At 40.3% G+C, this 19,462-nt stretch overlaps 1 protein-coding gene across 1 annotated transcript in view; it reads right to left on the bottom strand.

Annotated features, from left to right (window-relative positions):
- Window positions 1-19,462, bottom strand: part of TG (thyroglobulin) — a 149,326-nt gene that overhangs the window by 68,450 nt on the left and 61,414 nt on the right. Inside the window, exons 35-40 of the mRNA XM_064703628.1 lie at window positions 19,248-19,313; window positions 10,480-10,614; window positions 9,450-9,614; window positions 8,069-8,291; window positions 4,864-4,957; window positions 908-1,067 (exon numbers count right to left, since the gene is read on the bottom strand). Coding sequence (XP_064559698.1) covers window positions 908-1,067; window positions 4,864-4,957; window positions 8,069-8,291; window positions 9,450-9,614; window positions 10,480-10,614; window positions 19,248-19,313 — 843 coding nt within the window. The remainder of the gene's footprint in view (window positions 1-907; window positions 1,068-4,863; window positions 4,958-8,068; window positions 8,292-9,449; window positions 9,615-10,479; window positions 10,615-19,247; window positions 19,314-19,462) is intronic.

Here is a 19,462-nt window from a genome sequence, read left to right as displayed (position 1 = left end):
CTCTCAATTGTTCTCTACCTTAAGTTCCCCTGCCCCAGGCAGAAGTGAAAGATGGTAGAAAGAAAAGTGTTCCCTACTTGCTTAAAAAGGCAAGGCTAAAAAAAGGCAAAATGAAAAAACAATCCCCAAGACCTGAAGGCACTGCCTCAAAGATTTAGGGAGATTGAATGTGTGTTTTCATACTTCTTTATACAAGAAAAAAATCCTGTTTGTATTGGGAATTTGTATAATTTTTAATGACAATTGGCATTAGGAGAGGAAAAAATTCTTTGGAACAACGGGAAGGGTGGCAACACAAAACATGCAAATGTTGAGTCACATCCAGGACAGTGCAGATTTAGATTAAATGTGGCAAGTCCTTCAGAGAAGTCAGGCTGAATTGTTAAGGAACCAACCAACTACCTTTGTGCCTTACTTTCCATCCTCTCACATCCTTCTTACCATGAACCCACAGTTATCTGCCTCTGCCCCTTCCCCACTCTGACATGGGTACAAGAGATCATCAGCAACATTTCATGGATGGAACAGGTTGGGAGTTGGAATCATTGACAACTCTACCTACAATGATAGGCCACTGGAATTCACAAGAATTTTGGTACTAACCTATCTTCACATGCATCTGCAAAACTCAATATCCAGAAGTTCATCTGCAAACACAAGTCTAGCCAGTGCTTTGATACAGATATTGGGTTTGGTTTGTTGCTCTCCCTGTTCCCCTAGCCTCTCCCCTTTCTGTTCAGATCAAGTCTCCATTAATTCTTGGCCATTTTTTTCCCACAATAATTTATAAAAAAATCTGTGAAAGATATAGGTTACTTGAGTTAAAAATAACTTGAAAAAATAAAAATCAGAACCAGAAGAGTCATAGAATGCATAACTGTGTTTGCCCTGGAAACCCATGACTTACCAGTGCTCAGGAAGCCAAAGACACCAACCCGGTAGTTTGCCATGACAACAATGACATTACCGATGGCAGCCAGGTATGATCCATCCAGAGTTGTCTTTCCCTCCTCAGCATTGTAACTTCCTCCATTGTGGAAGAACAGCAACACTGACATGTTTTGGACCTGCCATGACAATGAGCAGATTAATATTCCTGTTGCTTTGGTAGGTCACTGATGATAACACAAGCAGCTTCCTCATGAACATTAACTAAGCCATTTATAGCTCTTTAAGAGTGACCATAAAGAGGGAATATCTGCCTATCTGTCTGGAATTTAAAGGGTCTTGTCCACAATTGCCCACAAATTGTCTGCAATGATCTGTATATCACAAAGAGGGCACTATCTCCAGTATAAAATAGATCCAACAGTACCACAGTATTCCACCAGCCAAAATCTCCTCTAGGCCAGCTCCTGCTGCCTTGGCCACTGAGCATGTGGTGTACTTGTCTTTGCTTGAGCACATCTGCTTTACACAAACATGCAGGACAAGTTCAAACAAGTGGGAAACAGGAGAAGGAAAAGGCCTGTTGGGTTGCTCCAGCTTGAGTAAGCTCACAGCTGTGCACAGCTGCTTCCTGCTCTCAAGTCTTCAGCACTCAAACACTGCCTAGGCTCAAAAATGTCACTTGATATTGATAATACTTCATGCTCCTTCAGTGCCCATGGAAATTTTTCCCTACCAGATACACAGAGGGATCCTACAGAGAGGACTTTGCAGAGGAGAGACCCACATCTCACAAAGTACAGATGGACCCAGCTCAAAAGAGCCCAGCAGAACTCCTCGGATGGCAAGGAGTGCCAATCTGCACTCATGTTAATACTCCTGGCAGAGCTACATGATTTTGCACAGAAACAGAAGCTTTTTTACCAGAGCAGCACCAGGTATGGACCCTCTCTGCACTCACAGCAGGGCTGCTGCTGCTGCATCAACAGAAAAAGGCAGAACAGCCCCAGGACACCTCAGCAATCACCAGCAGGTTACAGACACTCAATAGAAAGTTCCTTCAGTGAACATAAGGGGGGAGGTTGGTTTGGTTTTCCCCTTTCCTGTAGCAGCATCAAAGTACATCTGGGGCTGGTTTTCCCTGCACCTAGAGGGCAATGGGCTCTGCTGCTCTTATTTTCTGGATGGAGCTCAGCTAAACACAGCAGTCCCATCTGTTCTGGCAAAGAAAGTCTCCAGCAAAAACACAAATGGCTGTATGGAAGAAGCAGCAGAGCAGCGATGGCTGCAGCATCCTGCAAAATTACAGATATCTGTGTGCACTCCTCACTTATCTCTCTGATGAATCAGTTCAGGGGCTTCTTGTGAACATTACAATGTTGCCATGAAAACACAAGACATTACAAGCGCTGGGACAGTTGTTTTTTCTCATGAACTTCTCTTGAACTGAAACTGCCTAACTTGCAGTGCCTTGTCCCTGGTTCCCATCCATTTCTGCACTGCATGCAACACAGAGGAGATGGGGGTGAAAAAAAAAATGAAATCATCTGTTTTCACATGGAAATTCATTCTGAAATACAACCACATCAAGTTCTGTCAGCTAAAATGGTATTAACAGTTATATTTAGCCTGCTCCATCACCTCAGCTCAGCATGGTTAACCCTGAGGCTCATGCTAAGCATTTCCCACATGTCCACAGTCTCCACAGCACCATGACCTCCAGCTGCCCTGAAAATTGCATATTACCTTATTCTGAGTGACTTTACACAATAAAAAGTTTATAAAAGGCAAAGATGAGCAGTAAAATTTGGAAATGGCAAACCAAAGCCATTGACAACAGCTGCAACAGATATGGAGTAATTCAGGGAAGATTTAGCACTGGGACTGTGCACAGAGCCAAGTGTCTGGATGCAGCATTCCCATTTCTTTTTCTACACCAAGCAATGGGAAGCCCAGCAGCTCCATCATGGCCTCATGGGGACTAGGAGCAGGGGCTTAGGTCCCATGTGCAAACCCTAATGGGGTAAAGAAGTTCAGCAGCCACCAGGATGCTGCAGCTCAGCTGGAAATCTGAGAAGCTTCATAACATTCACAAGCATCTTCTCCATCACAGAATGCCAGAATGGTTAACCTTGGAAGGGAACACTCTTGGGGACATCTGGTCCAAACTCCCTGCTCATCCTTCTGTAAAACACTTGATGAGCTACTTGACAGGGACAGATTTAAACCAAGACAGAAACCTTCAGTGCTTTTACTACTGTACAATATTGCTCTGTAAAGAACTGAGTGCAATGGGGATGGCACAATAAAGATGGGAATGTGCAAGAAATGGAGAAAGAAGAGAGAGGGTTTCTATTCCTATTTAATGGGGATTTTTAAGTCTTGATCTTACAATTAAGCCCTTTCTAAATAAAGGCAAAGAACAGCTTTGCTGAGCTAGTGTGACAGGTGGTGATAATTATAGGTGGAAAAAACTCAGAAGTGCCAGTTTAACTGTGGTACATGTAGCTACGGAAGCAAAATGATGTCATTCACCTTCTTCAGTGCTTGACACTTTGAGAGTCCTTTGGTGACAGGCAGAAGTCTCTGCACTGTGCTCTTTTTGAGGCTCAAAATGCTCCTGAATGACCTCTGCATTCACTGCTCTCTGTGTAAATATATTCCATATTTACTAGCTAATTTAACTTTGCACAGGCTGAAAATATATAACTATCTATCTGCATGAGAGTAAAAAATAGAGCTTGCCACAAAAAGAGAAGGAAAAGTCAATGCCTTCTGTTCCCAGCTACTTCTGCAAAACCAGAAATTTTAGTTCTCTCCTGGACTAGACTTATGCATGTAAAACTGATTTTCTTGACTGGACCTACTACTACCTTACAGTTTTACAAATGACAGGAGAGATTCAGTTCACAGGACTGAGGAGGAGAATAGAAAAGCCTGTTTAGTCTTTAAGTGGAAAATACAAGGTTTTCAAATAAAGTATCTTGAAAGCAGCTCTTAAGCATAGATGGCAAACTGCCTGGGACAGTGACCTGATGTTTTCAATAAGTGGTGACTGCACTCAAGGCAAAATGACAGCCTGATGCTGCAGGGAGAAGACAGACTGCTGGTCTCTCTGATGGTTAAAATGGGCCTGCAAGGGACTCTCTCTGCTGCTGTCAGATTGCTAAACCAGCTCTTTCCAGACATGCAGTATGACAGATTCATAAATTTCTATTACAACTACCACCACCCTCTGAAAATTGCCAGTACTGTGGAAAAAAAAAAAGTTCCTGTCTCTGGGTCCTTTCCTCAATGGGATTCACATGTTATTCAGCATCTTCATCCCCAGCCCCCGGGGCTGGCCAATCATTTTAGCTTGGCTTTAACTTGCAGCTTTATTTTATATGTGCTTAGAATGAGAAAATCAAGAACTTTCAAATGAAAATTCTTCGCATTCTACCAGTGGCCCAGCCATTTTTGGAAACATCTATTTTTAACCTCTGTGAGCTGGCCACAAATCTAGCACTGCTTGCCACTGTCATTTCCCAACAGACTCCCACAGATGTCAACAGGGGAACAGTAAAGAGGAGGGTGAAAAAATACCATCAGCAGCCTCCTGTCTGCTGGTAAATGTTGATGTATTGTATTGCATTCTTGTCTCCTGGACAGATGGTCTGCTTGCAGGAGCACTGCCATCCCTGTCCTTGATTTCTCCTCCTTTGCTGTCACCTTCTGGTGTTGTGTTTCCCCTCTCTGTCTCTCTCTCTCTTATTTCTGGCTTTTTAGTGTGCTGTCCTCCTAGTCACCCAACACAGCTCACACAACGCCTGTAGAGAATACCCTTGTACCAGTAAAGACACCAGAGTGCCTAATTTAACTTTGCAGGCTTTGTGGACAACAAGGGCAAAACAGCCACATATGCCAAAAGCACTTTGGAAAGAGACAATCCTCAGCTACAAAAAAATTTTTATTTTAATTACATCTCATACTTACAGTGGTGTCAGGAACAAAGATGTGCAGATACAGACAGTCTTCACTGACAGACTCTGGTGGGGCCTCTCCATCTCCTGGCTGCCAACATGCTGCCCTAGAGACACAGATTGAAAATGTCACAATAAAAAAGACTTTTACTCTTCTTCCACTGCCGCTACTTCCTTATCTTTTGATGCATTAGTTAATAAAATCTTTAAATTTGTGAATCTTGATCTCATTTAAAACTGTGCCCATCTATAAGTTAACAACAGCTATGTGGGTTTGTATGAATGCACATAATGCATTGAATTTGTGTGCCTAGAACCACTCCTTAGAAACCCTGCCTCATTTTAAAAAACTTAAAATTGTGGTTTCAAAAAACCTCACACTTTATATAAAGTACACAAAATTACCACCAGCTGTAAAGAGAGCAGGGCTGAGGCTCACAGGCAGTCTCCCCTCATACCTACAAAATCCACTCTTTTGCTGAAATGCTGGATATTTATTTAAATTTCTAATAATCTGTGGGCTACATACATTTTGATTTATTTCCCAGTGGTCTGTGGGCTACATTTCATTGTGTTTAATTTAATTTCCAATGGTCTGTGGGAAAATTTGGTAACTTCAAAATTTTAATGAATTTTTAAAATCTCTTTGTTCTAAGCATCATAGCCGGCCATTAACAGTGTCAAATTATGTTTAAAGTACCCCTCCAATAAGAATTCAGTAGCAAATCACATAGAGAAAATTATTTTCTTGCCATCATCTGAATGAAATTAATCTTATCAAGCTTGAATCAAGTGGATGATTTTTGCTGTTCAGTGATAACCTGCTTTGAAACCAGTTTCTCTATTTCACAGCTTTATCTATAGCACACAATGAATTAGGAAAAACTCACAATTTCTTAGTGAAGAAGTCAAAAGTGCCTAAGAAAATATGGTAATAGCTCAGAAAATTATTTCTAAATTATAATTTTTAATGCCCTTTTAAAATTTTGTCCTAAAGGTGTAAAGAAATTATTAGAAAACTACAGTGAAAAGGACCAGACTTAATGGAATTCTACTATTTTTTTTTCCATAAGGGGAAGATTCATCTAGGATGGTGATGTCACTCAACAACTTTCACACAGACATAGTGGAGCACATCATCTCCAAAACAAAAATCTGCTGAAGCCACTTTGGGCAGAAAAAATACAAATTTCCATACAATTTCCAATACAAATATAATACCTATTTTCCTGCCAGGAAAATAGGCATTACATCATTAATCATGCAGCTTTCCAGAGGGCAGCAGGGATCATCACCTGTGATCAAGGCTTCTCTTCTCCAGCTCCCAGGAGAAAGACTGCCACCTGCTGAAGCATTGGAGACTCCAATAGCTGGCTGGTGTTTTTTGGTTGGGCTGGGTTGATTTGGGTTGGTTTTTCAAGTTTTTTAAATCTTTTATCAAGTCCAAGCTGATAAATAAATATTTCTATTCCATCAGTAATGGCACTATGCTAATGTGAATTTCTTGTGTACAAATATTTAGCATCAAAACAGAATATATAGAATCCTAAAAAATCACCAGTTTCTATACATAAAGTGAGGCCTCTCCAATTCCCCAAGTGTTAACTCAAATAACTGCCTTTTTAACTTTAAATTAATAGTATAAGATAATGGCCAAATTCTTCATTGGACTAAGCAAGCACTGTGGATTCAAAAGAGAGGAACAGATTGACAAAGGTCCCCAAATTGTTTTGAAAATCTCAGCCAAGTTGCTCATTGAAACCCTGGGTCTTCAAGAGGAGATCACAGAGGCAGGTGGGTCTAACTAAGCCCTACAAGACACCAAGAGCTGGTGCTGTGTGTGCTAAAATAACAGCTGGGGAACAGAAAGTCACGTCCCACCAGATCCCTGCAATGTACTTGCGGCTGTGGCTTCACACCTCCACAGCTCAGGTGCATCCTGAAGGATGGGATAACCAAAGGCCAAATACACTTTCAATTCCCCAAGTATTTTGCCTTTTAATAGGTTTTGGACAGAAGAGATTGATTTTCTGGGCCCCTCAGTCTGATCTCTTGGACACTACCAGGCAGAGAACTTCTGTATGAGGCCCACAGCTTCTGGTTACAGCAGTGTTGAATTGCCCCTCTTGGACTAAATGTGTAAGAATGTATGGCTCAGCAGGAGCAAAACTGTTTGCATAAATATAATAAATACCTGTATAAATACTATTCAGAATGGAAATGGGCTGACAGCAGATAGTTGGTGGGGAGTTATGCAGAGATTCAACAGAGGAATTAGACTTTTCTCTTGAGGTGCTTGCATGCTTTAACATATAGATGGAGAAATTATTCTCTTTGCTAATCAAAGTTTCTATCTGTACTCTGTAGATTGCTTTGCAGGAAAGGACATAAATATTGTTGCCATCACTCCAGCAGCTTTCCCAGCCCTGGCTGGACCAGCACTCCTGCATGTGGGAATCCATAAAATCAGAGGTTTTGGGAAAGCTGCAAAAGGCAGGCCTCAGAGACAGCAGAACTGTGATTAGAGCTAAGCAGTAGCCATAGGATTGGTCACCAGAAAAATTATGTAAGAAGTAGAAAAGTAAGGACAAATAGAGCAATGGTGTGTGTATTAATGCTTTTCTAGAGTAACTCCCTAAGCTGCAGGAAAGTTATCTAGCAAGACATAAGGAAGTTCTAAGCTTAATACTGGAGCTAGAACCATTATTGTGTGCCTAGAACTCATCCTCAGAAACCCTGCCTCATTTTAAAAAGCTTAAAACTGAAAAATGTTCTTTCAAAAAACCCACACTTTACATAAACGGCACAAAATTAGCACCAGCTGTAAAGAGAGCAGGGCTGAGGCTCACAGGCAGTGTCCCCTACACACCTACAAAACCCACTCTTTTGCTGAAATGCTGGTTATTAAATTTATTTCATAATAATAGTTTATTTAAATTTCTAATAATCTGTGCATTGTGTTTTAAGGTTTACAAGCAGGTATTGTGTTTGAAACAAGCATTGTTTTAACTAAAGGTATGTGTGATTATAGTGATTGGATGGATGAATTGGATCAATATGCTTTTGCTTTGTTGTGTGATTGGTCAAAAACCTTCTAAAGTGAGTTGTAACATTAAGTTCTCGCTCTGCTGCCTGGGATGTGAGCTGGTGGTACCTTCCCACTGTCACAGCCATGCAATGAGGCTGATGCTGGACAAGAAGTGCTCAGGGTTCCTCACCGGGGCTCGGAGGCGTTCCAGGACTCTGGCCAGGCCGGCGGCTCCGGGGCGCTGAAGCGCCGCTCGCCCAGGGGAGGGGCAGCGTAGGGGATGCCCAGGAACTGCCTGATGCTCCTCCATCCTGAGCCCACCTGGATCACCTGGGACTTGCCCAGCAGGTACCCCTGGGACGAGATGTACACTCTCGGGGTGGAATCCGATTCAGAAATGGGCTGGAGTAAATCTGTCAGAGGGTGAGCAGAGGAAAAATAATTTGTTTTTTCAAGTTAGGATGATTTCAGAAATGAAAATTAGTCCCATTTCCCATAGTTTTAAACTCTTGCATTTAAAACTCTTGTAACTCTGTTATGTTAAAAATTCTCATCTTTAAATGAAATACAGATAAATTTACTGTTTACTGTTACTGTTTTCCTATAAAACAGTTCATTAAAACACAGTGAAGTGATACCTCCTGCTATTTTTCTCCTAAAACAATGTATTGGATAGACAGGAACAAAATTCAAAGTTATGGGACTAAAACCAAACCTGTAATGAACAATAAACACAAGTCTACTTTTGTGTCTCAGTTTGTGATTATGTTTTACTTGGCAACGATAAACTGCTTTTTCTCTCGTTGAGTTTCAGCCTTGAAAGTTCTCATTGACTTCACAGAATTTTAGTGAAAAGGAAAATTTTGTTCCTTTCCCACTTATTGTTGCCTGGGTTCTAATTACCTTTAATAAATAAAATAACCAGTATTACATAAAAAGAAAGCAGTCTCTTTAAAAATCAAGGAAAATAAACCCAACAAAACTTACACTTTCAAACAAGCATATAACCAAACAACAGAATTTTTACTTATCTACACTGTCTACACAACTTCTTTTTCTCTCTTAAATATTTTTCACTTACTTAAAATATTATTTCATCCTGTTTAGGGAGCAGGGATATCTGTTTGGTTTTCTTGTTTTCTCTAGAGATTGTCCTTAATACTTCCAATTGAGAGTGGCTTTTCAACACTCCTTGTGTTATTCACCAGGCTTAAAAGGAAGAGCATATCAAAGCATCTTCTGCAGATGAAAAGCTAAGAGTTGGACTTGCATTACTGTTGTTGTTTGGCTTCACTACTCTGCACTTTCAAAACATCTTTCATAAACAAGACTTCCTCTGTTATGCCTGCTTCAGCACCAGAGGGTAACACTATGATTTCATGCATTTTTAAAACAATATTTGGGGACATTTTTCCCATTCCCTTGGCTATAACTCCTCTGAAACAGCCAGGGACAAGTGTCTAGGAGACATCCATGGTGTTTTATGAGGTGAGGAATTCCTCAGTCCTCCATTCACAAGAATTGAGCACCACAGTTGAGGTCCTTTCTTCACAGCTCTGACCTGTCCTTACCTTGTCTCCTGTAGATGTAGGTGGCAGGTTCTTTGATTACAACCCAGCAGCTGTGCCCTTGCAGGCCATGGGCACACATCTGAGTATCAGGGTAGAACATGCACCTTATGGCTGAAGGCTGGATCTCCAGTGTAACCACTGAACATGACTGGTTCTTTGAACAAGCTGTGAGGTGAAGCATGAAGAAAAAGAGCAGGTCAAAAATGTGTTCTCACATTTTGCATGACAGTGTTACACTGTTCCTAAAAGAAAGGCTTGACAACAGGGGAAGCAACAAGGATATGATGTAATTCAGAGTAATGGGACATAAATGTTCCCAAACGCCCAGAACATTCTCCAAAATAGCCAAATGACAGAAGGTTGTACTGGCTTTAAAAAGGAATAATGCAGCAAAAGAATTAAAACTAGGTTTCAGAAAGAGAAAAACATCATGTAGTGAAGTGCTGATAACCTCATCTGAACTCTAACAGTCCCCAGTGAGTAAGTGGGAACTCCCCCTTATTTCTACCACTCTGTGGCACTGAGGATTTCCCAGTCATGTGAAATTAAAGAACTCTTCTGTCTGGTCAGGCTGTAGAATAAAGCAATTCTCTTTGCTGTCACTACAGCTCAATCCCTGCTTGCTCCTAGCCCTCAGTTAACCCCTCCTCTCACACCCCTGCCACAGGTTGCTTCAGGTGTTGGCAGGTGGGGTTAGCAAATGGCAGTGGTTCTATGGAAACACAAGACATGATTGCTTTAATTATTGCTGTAATATTCTCCCAGCTGTACAATGCCTGGAGAAGTAAGAGATCTCTGTGCCCAAGAGGTGTCAAAATTACCTAATTTGCTGTATTATATTACAGCATTTATATCTATTGCATCTATCTCTAAACTACTTCAGACCCCCTCTCTCAGACTAGGAAACACCGGGATAGTCTTTAAAGACAAGTAAAATCAGTGAATCCATGTCAGAAGTGGGAAAGCTGTTCTTGATTTTCAGGCTCACAAGTCAGTATTTTCTGTGAGGTTGTGAATGACCATTTCTTACCAGATAGGCAAAAATCTCTGGCAGTGGAGAAGTCATTAGATATATCTCTGCTAACATCCACAACTTCAAAGTGGGAGATGGATGAATCCAGGAGAACAGATGACATATTTAAGGGTTGCCATGCATCCATATACTCTGAAAAATGAACCATAAAAGAATAATATGACTAGAAGGAGAAGTAAAAATTTCGGAGGAACCTAATAAAGAGTTAAAAGCATTGGGGAGTTCCTCAATGTACAAGTGTCATTTTCCTTTGCATCAACTGAGAATAAATTACATATTTAAAGGCCTTTAATTGGCTTGAAGGTCCAATCCCATGTTCAGAGGTCAGATATTAACTGGTTTACAAAGGTAAACAAGGTTTAGTAAAGTAAGGTTAAAAGGTTTAGCAAAGAAACAGGCAAATCCAGAGCAGCTTTATCCAGTTTTGAAGTTAAATCCAACTGATTTAAACAAAAGGTTTCTGAACAGCTCTAATTACATTACAACAGGAAGAAGTCCAAAAAATAGAGAAAAATTGAGGAAACATACTGGTTTGAGTTTATTGTGCTTCAAAAATTATGAAGAAGACAAAAAAAAAGAAAAGCTAGTTTTAAATTTACCATGACAATAACAATTTCTATCTTAAAAAAGTACTTTTTATCTTAAAGCAATATATATACACAAATACATGTATATGTGTAAATATAATCATGTGTATTACATATATGTATATTCCCATATATACATTTAACATCCATGCACTTGTGTGAGCCTGCAAATACACACACACATGCACTAACCATGGTGTTCCTCAAGGACTGTCCTTCTGTCTCAAACTATATTTTAAAAAATACCACAAACATTCTTTTCTCATACACAAACAGATAAAAATATCTGAGAACTCTTAATTTTGCACACAGAAGACAAAACAGAAGGTTTGGGACAGAATGGGCCTTTAATTATTTTAGTTCCTTTCAGAAGTACAATATGTTTTAAAAGCAAAAGGTCCTGCCTGCTGTGGCCACTGAGTCCTAAACAGCAGGTTGGCATTGCTCTCTCCATGTAATTGTAGGGTGAGGAGAGAGCAGAGTCAGCTGCTCCTTTGCTATTCCTGGTGAGCAGATCTTGCCCTTGAGTTCATTCACCCACACAGACACAAAAGTCATGACCTGTCATTTCATTAAACATTTCTTTTATTCTACTGAAAAATCAGTGACTGGCAAAGGTGGCCAAAGCTTCCCCCTCTCAGAAAGACAGTTTGACCACAGCTCTCAACATGAATGAAGGTTAATGTGGTGTTGCACTGTGTCATGCTAACACCACAACCTTCCTGGAGTCACAGAGAGGCAAAGTCATCACCAGTGCTTCAGATCAGGGGGGATCTGAATTAGCCAGGAGCGGTGGCCCTGCAGCCACAGCTTTGCTTGTGTGACAGACTCATTGCACTGGATTTTTTTTCTTCCCTTTAAGGACTGAATACTCAATTATTTTACAGGAACAGTGATTTTAGTCATGTGGAAATTACTATTTTCTCTATTGTCAATGGTTTCTCTTTTTAAACACATCCAGTATGAGCTGTTGCATAACCTATGTTAGAAAACTTCAGCCTCTACATTTAGAGTGACAGTTTGTGGCACTTGTTTAGAAAGATACTTAAAAATACACATCAATTTTAAGTGATGGAGAATTAACCATTACATCCTTTGAAGAGATTTTCTGCCTGCAGTACTAGGTCCCCCCAGGTCTTTCTTTTCCAGACTGAATCTTACAAATTTATGCTTTCAGTTTGTGTTGTGTTTGTTTTTTCTGAGGAACAAGAAAATATTTTTTTTATCAATATGACTCAGGGTTTGTTTTTACAAGAGCAACGTTGCCATCCTGTGCTGTCCACAGTACCAGCAGCTGAGGTCCTGCCACAGGAACAAGCAAAATCTCTCTAGGTTCAAACACAAAGCTTCAAATTACCAGCTGTGGTTCTTTCAAAAGAGAGCCTTGTCTGGATTCCACTGTGACACAGAAAGTCTGGGTGCACCAGTGGTTTTGGAAGATATTTCCCCAGAGTCTCTTCCCTGACTCACCAAGTGACCTGGGGCAAGTCTCACCGTCCTCATTTGCCTCCATTTCCCACAGGCCAAACTTTCAGAGGAGTCTTTGCTCTCTCAGGAAGGAAATTCAAAATTAATCCACAAAAACAAAATAAACTTTTTGGATTTTCACCTCTGGATTTGGATTTACACTTGAATTTTTTCTCCTATACCTAATTTCACGAGCTAAACTTTCTACTTCTGCATTAGAAATTTCTTTTGTCTCTTTGTGTGGGATAGAGTCAAGTCCATATCTTTTATATACATATGAGGCACACTTGTCACTTTGTAGTCCATGCTAGGCATGGAAGAGAGACCACTCATGATGCAAACATCCACAGCTCATACATTCCTACCTAAACTGATTACTCATTGCCCCAAATCAGAAGTGCCCCTTTCCACCTCCCACATGTGAAGTTCTTTGTGTTTGGTTTGGGGTCCAGATTGTTTTGTTTTGTTTTTTTTCATCCTCCATCCTGGACAAAGCATTCACAATCTCAGGTCAGATTTAAATGCTGAGACTCACAGTTTTTTCTTTTCCCCTTTATCTGCCCAGCTGACCCAAGATGCAGAGAGACACAGAAACATTAATGCTTATTGTAACAACAGAGCAAAACTCTTTAACCCAGAGCTAAGGAGAGGTAAAACCAGAGAGAACTGTTAACTCTTGTATCTGAGTATAAAACCTCAGTCTCCTTACTTTCAAAGGATAACAGTAATCCAATGGTTTTAGGAGCCACTTATCTTTGGTGCAAATCCAAGTGAAAGTAATGGACCTCTCACTATTCCTAAACACATTCCTATTCTTAACCCTAACAATCGTCTCCACTCCCATCCTATTTCCACTTCTATCCAACAACCTCAAGAAGAGCTGTGCATGGCACCACTGTGGACACTGACAGCCAGCAGTGCACTGCTAAAGAGATTTTGGATATTGGTTCTTCCCTTCTCCTGAAAGCAGATTTAGCAACACCCACAGCCACAACACCCACTTCATTCTGTGAGAAAAACACAACTTTCCATGGCTGATCTCAACTTGTCTCATGCAGAAACTGCTCTCACCAGGCAGAGCTGCAGCCTGGCCCTGTGCTCCTGGCAATGCACAGTGCACCTGATGGGCTGGAAGGCATTTCTGGTTTATAAATAGGTTAAGAGCTGACCTTCCAACCCACATTTTGGCAAAGGCTTTCATTGGATAATTACAGCTCTCTGAATCCAGCCATCCCTGTAACTCTTATTTCAAAATTATAGATGTCCCATATAGAGAGCCTCTCTCTTCCAGATGTTCTTGTTTGGGTAGGCAAGGTTTAAGATTGGATTTGGAAAAATGCTCACACTGGCCTTACTTTGCTCCCACTGCAGTCACAAGAGCACAAGACCGGAATAGATTTCCTGGCAAAGAGGTTATAAAATCCTTGCCATAAAGTCAACAAAAGTTTCATCACTAACTTCAGTGGAAGAAAAGAGGCATCAATTATGAGTTTGCTGCAAAATTTAACACTTGATCTAAGGAGACAGAGATACAGAAGATTACTAAAATAACAAGTTAAATTTAAAAGAAAACTTATGAAGTTGAGGAGGTCAATATGAGGTTAAGGAGGTACATAAATCAGACCTCTGGGTTCAGTATGCCTGATTTATGTTTGAAAAACAAATTATGATCTTAATTCTGAAATTTGTGAGCCATATTTAATACCCCTGACTCAAAACCAAAACTTGCTTACAGACTGAACTCAGTGCTTTATACTCCTGGTTTTCAGAGGTTTTTCTAATAGCTTGCTAACCTGTCTGTATACCAACAATCTTCAAAGCCAGCAAATCATCAACTCAGAGTGGACCTGCAGAAAATATACTCTTTCTAAAATAGAACTACTTCTTGTTTTTGTTGATCCATTGAGATTTGTATAATTCAAAATGAATTATTTTCTTTAAACTGCCGCATAATAACTGTAATCACACCTCAGACAAGTCTCAAAAATAACAACTGTGCATTTATGGCCTTTAGTAGGGAGCAATCTTGCTGTGTTCCTGTTAAATACAAGCTTTCTGTCTCCTTTAGGGGTGCCAATTATAGCAAATGATATAGTAAAGGTATTAAAAATGTACTAGGTATTTATCCAGGTTTAAAATAAACAGTTTTCAAAAGGCTAAAATTTTCATATTTACAAACAATAAAAATCAAACTAAAGACCAAAGATAGAATAATGCCATGTCAGGGATCAAATTTGCTGTGTGGGAGCACGGTAAATCAGTTCCCAAAAACAGACAAAATAAGGTTTTGTTTCACACTAAGGATGTTTCTGACAAATACTCTACATTATGGGAAAACAGGAAGATAAATGATGCTATTGATCACCAAAATCAGCTACACCAGCACTTGTACTGCTATCAGCATCTCTCTTGAGAATGGAAATACCCCATGGGCAGACATAGCCTGATGGGAAATTTACTCCCATGTTGGAATATGCTGTAGCCACTGCTCTGCTCAGTCCTGCCTCAAGGGAAGGACTATAAATCACTGGGGGATCACAGGAGGCAGCAACAGGAAGGGCCTGAGATCATTGCATCCACATGCCTGGGTGGTTTCTCTGTCAATTATTTGATTTGCATGGAGTGGGAACAGAGACCACATGATCTTTGTGTACTCCACAGGGCCATGCAGGAGCCTGTAAGGGCCACTGCCTCCCAACAGCTGCCAAATCTAAGATAGATTGGTATGCTCTATTCAAAACTGAAGAAAAAAATCATTGACGTTTAGATAATTACTGTATTCAATTAATAAATCTCATTAAAAAAGTCATAAGTCACCAAGGTTGCTCCTCCCACATACACAGGAGTGTTTTCAGGCTCTCCAGTGTGCTCTAAGCACAAGTGTTCCTTCTAGAAATTCAGGTAATATGTCTCATGGATTGTTTTGCTTCTTTCACACTAATTTGCAAACACATAAAAATTTCCAAAACTCAAACCCTTGTGCATAACCTGCTTGAACAATAGCATTGCATGTTTGGAAAATAACAACAAAAAACATATAATTATATACCCCATTTTCTTATCTCTCCCAGCTTACAGCTGGCTGCAGGAAGTTCCATCTCAAACCTAATTATGAGAATTGGCTGCTTTCTCTTTATAAGACAGTCCAAGATGTTCACACAACTGAGCAGAGCTGTTTAAATACCAGCCTAAGTAAACCAAGACTGCAGGATGACATATGAGCATTTTCAGCATGGGCAGTCTTAAAATAACATCTGTTCTCCCATTGCTAAAGGTCACAGATTGTACCTGAAACTCCCCACAGATGGTTCCATGCTCAGTGTCATCACAGCACATGAACTTCTACAGGGGAAAAAATGCTCCAAACCTAACAAGCTGGACTTTCCCAGTCAGCTCAGGCTATCAATTTTTCAAGCATCACTTGTGAGATCACAGAAACTGTGTGGAAATCACAACAGACCAGCAGAAGCCTGCTCTGCTCCATGCAAAAGATGCATAGAAGAAAATGGAAGTGTTCATTCAGTTAAAGATTAAAACCATGCACTGAGATAAACACACTACAGCCTGGAGATGAGATGACTTGGAGAGTTCAGCCTTGCAGCAGAAAGGCTTTTGCAAAACTTGCTGAGGCAACAAAAATCAATGAGAATTCAGGTGAAAGCCATTGTGCACTTCATCTCCCTCCTGCTAGAGATCAGTGGGCTACAGGCACTACAGAGCACTAATTCCCTTTTTCCAAAGGCTAATGAATGTTAGAAACACAGGGTTGTTTGTAGGGGCAATAATTTGGGAAAAGCCCACTGGAGCCTCAGGCTTTTGAGAGAAATCACAGGGCTGCAATGGGCTGCTGGATGAACATTCTGGTACAAGACAAAGAACAGGAAGAACCCTGACCCTCTCCTTTTGCTGGGTCTCTCCCAGGATTGGCCTTACACAGGGAAGGGACTTTTCTTGCATCTCTCTAGTGGCTGCAGGCTGCTCTAGGAAAAGACATGAAAGGAAGTTGCTCCTGAAAATTATTTTTATCATTGCAGATTCTAGACATTTTATGGCGATTACTGTTAAGGAACTTCCTCAAAAGCCCAGACCAGGGAACAGAAAGAAAATATATATCCCCTCATCACCTTCAAAGGTACTTGAGAGTGGCCTCAGAATGACATTAACCAGCTCCCTCTGCAATCCTGGATTTGTATGTCCATCTTGGTCCCTGACCTGATCCTCCTTTTCAAAGGCTAAAATTTCCTTGCTGCAATCTTCCCCCTGGTCTGAATATCCTGAAGGAGGGACTTACCAGGAAAGACTGAGGTGAAAAGGCACCTTGTCCTTTCCCATTTCCTTTCTCATCCTGCCCCATTCAGCAGCCCCATATTTTCCCTATCCTAACTTTTGCTATCCATGTACTTGTAAAAACTTGTTGAGATCTTTCTGTTGTTTTATGGTCCTACAATGCCTCCATCCTCTCTGTTGAGAAGAACAATGAGTAAAACAGGCAAAGCATCTTCTTGCCACCAGGCTGAAAATAAGTCTGCTTGTCTGGGTTTCTTTAAAGCACGTTGGGGCTGCAAACACCACAGATTTTGAAAGGAGCAGCACTGTAACTGCAAATGGGAGGAAGCAAAGCGCTGGGCACCCTGTCCTGAGCATTGCAAACTGGCTGATGCAGAAATGAGGCAGTCAGGGCATTAACTTTCAATGAAATGTAAGCCTTAATAGAGCTCCAGTTAACTCAGGCTCTAGATCGGACATAACATTAATTCACAATCTCACAGAACCTTCTGGCAAAGTACACAAATTTAAGTATTTTTCTGATCTTTTGATGAATAATTTCTATTTTTCATATGTATAGATACACTTACATTCACACACACACACATCTACTCATGGCAGTGCCCTTTAATCAGTGACATTTTCTCACAATCACCATCTGGCTACCACAGAGCAGACACGGTAATTTTTTATCCCCATGTACAAGCATTACCAAAATGTACAAAATTCAGTAAATGCTAGTAGCTTTTGTGTGATGCCCAGCTCTAAAACAATTTGTCTTCTATAGCACATATTAATATAACATACAATCATAAATTGTTTGGAAACAATGTTTTTGAAAATTTTCTAAAACCTCTGACAACACAGCCCAGTTCATAATCTGACCAAAATAAGCAGTCTGGTACTTTTACTATCAAAATGAGGCAGAACAAGGACAGATGGTGTCCAGGTGCATTTTGATATCAGTGATATCAGGGGCCCAAAGTGTCCGGGAAATGGGTGCTAATTTGACTTCTAGCCTGGTTGTGTTCTGTAATTAAGTGATTTCTCCTACATACTATTAGTATTTCTCCTAAATACTAATACCCAGGACAACCACTCTAACCCAGAATCCTGCATCCCTGTGGGAAGCGCTGGCTTGGGCTGCTTAACCAGAAATACCCATACTTGCTCTGCATTTGGAAAGATGGCCTGGAAATGGATGCGTGTGATAGATCAGGGTTGTTACAAAGGATGAGCACCTCACTTGCTGAGGCTGCTGTTCTGGGCAGCCTTAGAGGCAAAACCAAACACCAGAAAGACCCAATTTCTTGATTTTCTTAAGTGCTGCTCAGGGCACTGTTTTCCTAGATTTAAGCAAGCAAGAAAAACATAAAAGGAAAATTACAAAATTACTACTAAGCTTCTCTCTGGGAGGAAGAAAGCTTCAGTAAAGTTGTTTTCCAAATCCCAGGGGAAAAATATTCAGCATCCTTGGCAAAGGAGTTGAATTGCCCAACCTACAGGCCAGGCCTCCTCCACCACCTCCTCAAAGTGTTCCACACACAAATTATTTCTGCTTACCTACAAAGATAGGAGTTTTCCTTCTATTGCATAAAAATCATCATATAAAAATCACAAAGTTTTCTAAAAATAGACCAAACCTGATTATGACTTGTGGTTATGGATATGATGAAAACACAGATCATATAAATTCTGAACTGAGTATTGAAAATTCTTTGCAAATATCAACTCCCCTGCATGCTCAGTTGAATAAAGTTTAAAGAAAGACAGATTCAATCAGATTAAATATTTGTTTAGATCAAAGGCAGAGATGGAAGTGACTTCTCAATTTCAGTATAACTGGAGGGTTAAATTGAGTTTTCTAATAAGCTATCAATTATTAGATAAGTCCATTCTCTTCCTTTCTGTTAGACACAGCATTTTTCAGCAGTGCAGTGTATTTCTGGAAAGGACACTTCAGGGAAACCTGCAGCTGCTGACAATTTGCATAGATTTTTAGGGGTCAGTAGACACAAAGCCCTGAAAGAGAGCAGCTAAGTTTCATTTACTAAGTAGATCCACCCACTTTTAAAATAAAACATATGAGTGCCACCAGATTTATTGTATCTGGAAAGTGAAGCAACATCCACACTCATAAATAACTTTTTTCATCAGTCCTGACAAATATTTTGTCTCATGTGGTAGCAAGTGTGAAAAATTAGATCAGCAGTGTGGACATGACAGGTCTTTCTTTTAAATGATACACAATTAATGAAAATGAGTAAACAACTAAATGAGTGACCTCATGGGGAACATTTTCATTATAGTGTGATTTTTCAGCAATATGAACAAGATAGAGGATGGGGGGGGTTTTACTGCTCTCTTTATTTTTTCTTTTTTGGTGGGGGAAGGTGGGGGGAGATGTTTGGTTTTGGTTTTTGTTCAATTCATAAATACACTTACCACTTTCTGGCCTGAAAGGTAAATTAACAGGTGGACACAGGTTGGGAATGGTGCTCTTCAAGTCAGCTAAAAGCAGAAAACAATATAAATAATAAATAAACATTGAAAACAATAATACTTCAAGGTTTAAAATGCAATGTTACTCAATATTTCCAGCATTACTTCTCAGACCTGGATGTTGAATCTTCTCCCCACAAACACCAAGAGTTTGGATG

The sequence above is a fragment of the Zonotrichia leucophrys genome, chromosome 2, assembly GCF_028769735.1.
Source record: "Zonotrichia leucophrys gambelii isolate GWCS_2022_RI chromosome 2, RI_Zleu_2.0, whole genome shotgun sequence".
Taxonomy (NCBI): Eukaryota; Metazoa; Chordata; class Aves; order Passeriformes; family Passerellidae; genus Zonotrichia; species Zonotrichia leucophrys.
The sequence above is the reverse complement of the archived record's forward strand: the minus strand, read 5'-3'. Positions and strand labels throughout refer to the sequence as shown.